This window comes from Lactuca saligna, chromosome 8 (assembly GCF_052625555.1).
Source record: "Lactuca saligna cultivar CGN05327 chromosome 8, ASM5262555v1, whole genome shotgun sequence".
Classification (NCBI taxonomy): Eukaryota; Viridiplantae; Streptophyta; class Magnoliopsida; order Asterales; family Asteraceae; genus Lactuca; species Lactuca saligna.
The window spans coordinates 93,699,594-93,702,907 of NC_136424.1; the positions used below are offsets into that span (position 1 = coordinate 93,699,594).

At 34.1% G+C, this 3,314-nt stretch overlaps 1 protein-coding gene across 1 annotated transcript; it reads left to right on the top strand.

Moving 5' to 3' along the window:
- The first annotated feature begins 563 nt into the window (after nucleotides 1–563).
- LOC145013164 (uncharacterized) lies at nucleotides 564–2,435 on the top strand. The gene is made up of 4 exons (XM_078971972.1): nucleotides 564–786; nucleotides 981–1,238; nucleotides 1,375–2,223; nucleotides 2,336–2,435. The coding sequence occupies exons 1-4, from the start codon at nucleotides 660–662 to the stop codon at nucleotides 2,347–2,349; spliced, it is 1,248 nt and encodes a 415-aa protein (XP_078828098.1). The 5' UTR covers nucleotides 564–659; the 3' UTR covers nucleotides 2,350–2,435.
- Nucleotides 2,436–3,314: the final 879 nt, after the last annotated feature.

Consider the following 3,314-nt stretch of genomic DNA (forward strand, 5'->3'; position numbering starts at 1 on the left):
TTGTGTCTAGGTTTGGATTATAAGGGCTAGGTTTGAACAAGATGACACATTTATTTATATCGGTCATGTCCGGATTGATCTTTCTAAATGACAACCTGCTCACATGCGCTCAACCAACCCACCAAACCAAGCGAGCACGACTCGATTGCATTCATGTTGGTGGCCACTTTCTTATTTTAAGGTTAAAGGGTAATAGTGGGCTTTTTTTATAAAACCAATCGTTCAGACTTCATAGTCTTTTATTAAAAGGCCGATTAACCATTTAGAGGTTAATTTTTATGGAACCAAACACGATGAATATTGAATGGTTTTCTTAATTTAACCGTTAACAAACCTAAGTTGAATAACTAAAAAAGCTAACATTTTATTTATTTATTTATTTCTGCAAATTATTCCGCCATACCAAAAGAAACGCCACTGGCTTTGCCACCTCGTGCATTTCATGAAACAAGGCTTTTTATAAGGAGAATGGATGATCACTATCTCACAGGCTAATCAGGCATTCTTTGAGTTATATATCATATGTTGTTTCACAAAAATGGCCTGAAAATGAGGCACGAAAACAGATGACGATCATCTCTCTATGTTCTTTTCGTTTTCTCTCAATCTCAATAGGAACAAGCTAACACCTATATACATATGTTTGTGAATTCGTAACAATGGCCCAAGCAAACGATATTCAGAGAACCTCCAACTCCCAAAGCGGTCAACAAGTTCAAAACGCGCAGCATATTAAGAGTACCTCTAAAGATCAAACTTCCTCGACTTTTCAACAACTTTTGCAACGTAAGCTTTGTCATATTTCGTTTAGATTTAGCTTCATCTATGCATATATATAATCAATTTATGTGGACATTATCAAAACTATCAGTTATTTGTAATGTTGATTATCGCCAGATAAATAACACGGAAAATGAAGAAACTCCCGGGTTTGATTCCCAAATGCTTACTTCTCGTTTCGCTGTTTTTTTTAATCGCAGGAGAAGGCTCGAAGTGGTCACATATTTCCACGGAAAAGCTCAAAAAGAACAAAAACCAAGAACACAACGGGAACCACCATAACAAGAAGTCGTCTGTGCTAGCAAAAGTAAAAGAGAAGGCCAAAAAGTTGAAACATTCTTTGAGTATCAAGAAACATCGCCATGAAAATGACCCACCATCTACTTCGGTCACTTGTAATGCCATCACTAGTTCAGAGGACAAAGGGGGAGAAAATGTCGAATTTCACAGTCCAAGAAGTAATGTATTCTCTATAGTTTTACCTCTTCCATGTTCTAAAAAAATGAAACGTTGTTATTCGATATGTAAAGATATAACAATTAAAGAAGACTTACTAATCGATTTACATGCATGGGTGATGTGTATATATTCCAGTGCCCAAATCCAAACATATTCCAGACACCAACAAACAGGAAACAAGAGATCATCCTCGAGAAGCTCACATACCAATCACCGAGAAACATTCCACAACCAGCAAAGACGAACCTACATGTTCTAGTAACATAATAAAAGATTCCCATTCCAAGAATAGGGAACTAACTGATGATGCTAACCATCAGGTAACATCCACCATTAGTGCTCACAATGATGTCAACAATCAAGCAGCAACAACAGCTGATGCTGCTAAAGAAAATGATTCGCCAGAAAGCAGTTCAAGATTTTCAAACCTCACGGTTTCTACTGCGGGAAAAGATGAGAGAAGCATTGAAGAGCGAGAGAACATGAAGACGTGGGAGAGAGGAGTTTCAGTGAAAGAATATTTGTTGCAGAAGTTTGAGCCTGGAGAAGATGAGCGAGCACTATCCCAAATAATTACACAGACCATAAGTCCTAGGCGAGATAAAGTGAGAGAGGCAATGAGTTCGTTTCTGAAAACGGAAGATCCTTCTGAGTCAACAAGTAAGGTTTCAAACTCGGAGGTGAATGATAACGATACGAACCCTAATAACTTAAAGACGACGAAGTCGTTACCTGCGTCAGTCAACACAGAGTCGAAAATTGCTTCGATTGTTCAAAGCCATAGTTTAGGGTCAAATGCTTCTAAGAATCTAAACCAGACTTTTAAGTCGACAGTTGCTTCATATCAAAACAATTTGAACTCCTCAGCCAACACTTCATCTAGTCCAAAATCGAGTTCATCGCCTTTGGGTCATGGGGTTAGTTCTCCTGAATATGGTAATGCTCGTACTACTCGGGTTCCACCTTCCAAAAATTTACTTGGAGGTAATTTCTTCTTACCTATTACCATACTACTTGACAACTTAACAATCCAGTAGTATTTTGGCATTTTGCTATTGCTAGTACTGCATGCGATTTAACATGATTTTGAATGCAGTTGTAGAAGAATAAAATGATGGAAGAATTCTACAAGCTAAGTGATCGAAGAAGCGTGTAGCTGAAGGCCCTTTCCATGCAGAAACGAGGCCATGCATGATCGTATTTTTAACAATTTAATTATGATTTTTGACTTAATTTCTTCTCAAAACGTAACAGATTGTGTGTTTTTCTGTACGTGGAAATGAACCTTTATTGTAAGAGTTTAAATGGTCCATAATTGTGGAGTAGTATCATTAAATATGATATAGAAAAAAGAGTTCGATTTCTAGGCGTACGTTGCTGGCATATAAATGTCTGTAATATACGATATCACATATGAATTTTCTAGAAAGACTTAGAAAAATCATATGCAAACTTTTACCATGTACGTGCTCAGTATAACACATCTCTTGCATTATTGTATAAAGGTTCAATCATTGAAAATTGAGACTTCGATGAAGAAGTGGTGAATAAGGTTGAAATACGTAAGAAAAATATTTAAAATCAAGAGTTTATAAACTGCGTAAACTTTTTAACATTATTTTTAAACCTTTTTTACAGTCTAATAAGGTAGAAATACGTAAGAAAAATAATTAGAAGTTTGTAACGTTTGTAAAACTGTTTAAAAATTATGATTTTTTTTAGAGAGTTTAGAAAAAGGTTTAAAAGTTTGAAAACGTTTTATATAACTTATGTTTTTTTAAACCTTTTTAATTACTTGATCTTTTATAACTTTCAAACCTTTTAAACATTTTACTTAATACTTTTTCAACATTTCTTGGTTGTAAAAAAAAAATTTAGAAAGGGTTGACTTTTGTTTAAAAATGGCCAGTAAAAAAAAGTTAAAAATGATTGTAAAAAAGTTTAAAAATGATGTAAAATAAATTTAAAAAGAGTTAAAAAAATATTTAAATTGTATAAAAAGTATAAAAAACTGTAATTTTTTTAAAAAGGTTGTGAAATAATTTGTTAAAAAGTTTCTAAAAGAAGTTTAAATA

Bases quoted from the DNA above. Each gene is read 5' to 3' on its own strand.
- LOC145013164 (XM_078971972.1), top strand. From the start codon at position 660: ATGGCCCAAGCAAACGATATTCAGAGAACCTCCAACTCCCAAAGCGGT. The intron at 787-980 runs GTAAGCTTTGTC...TTTTAATCGCAG, and splicing joins TTTTCAACAACTTTTGCAAC to GAGAAGGCTCGAAGTGGTCA. The intron at 1,239-1,374 runs GTAATGTATTCT...TATATATTCCAG, and splicing joins CGAATTTCACAGTCCAAGAA to TGCCCAAATCCAAACATATT.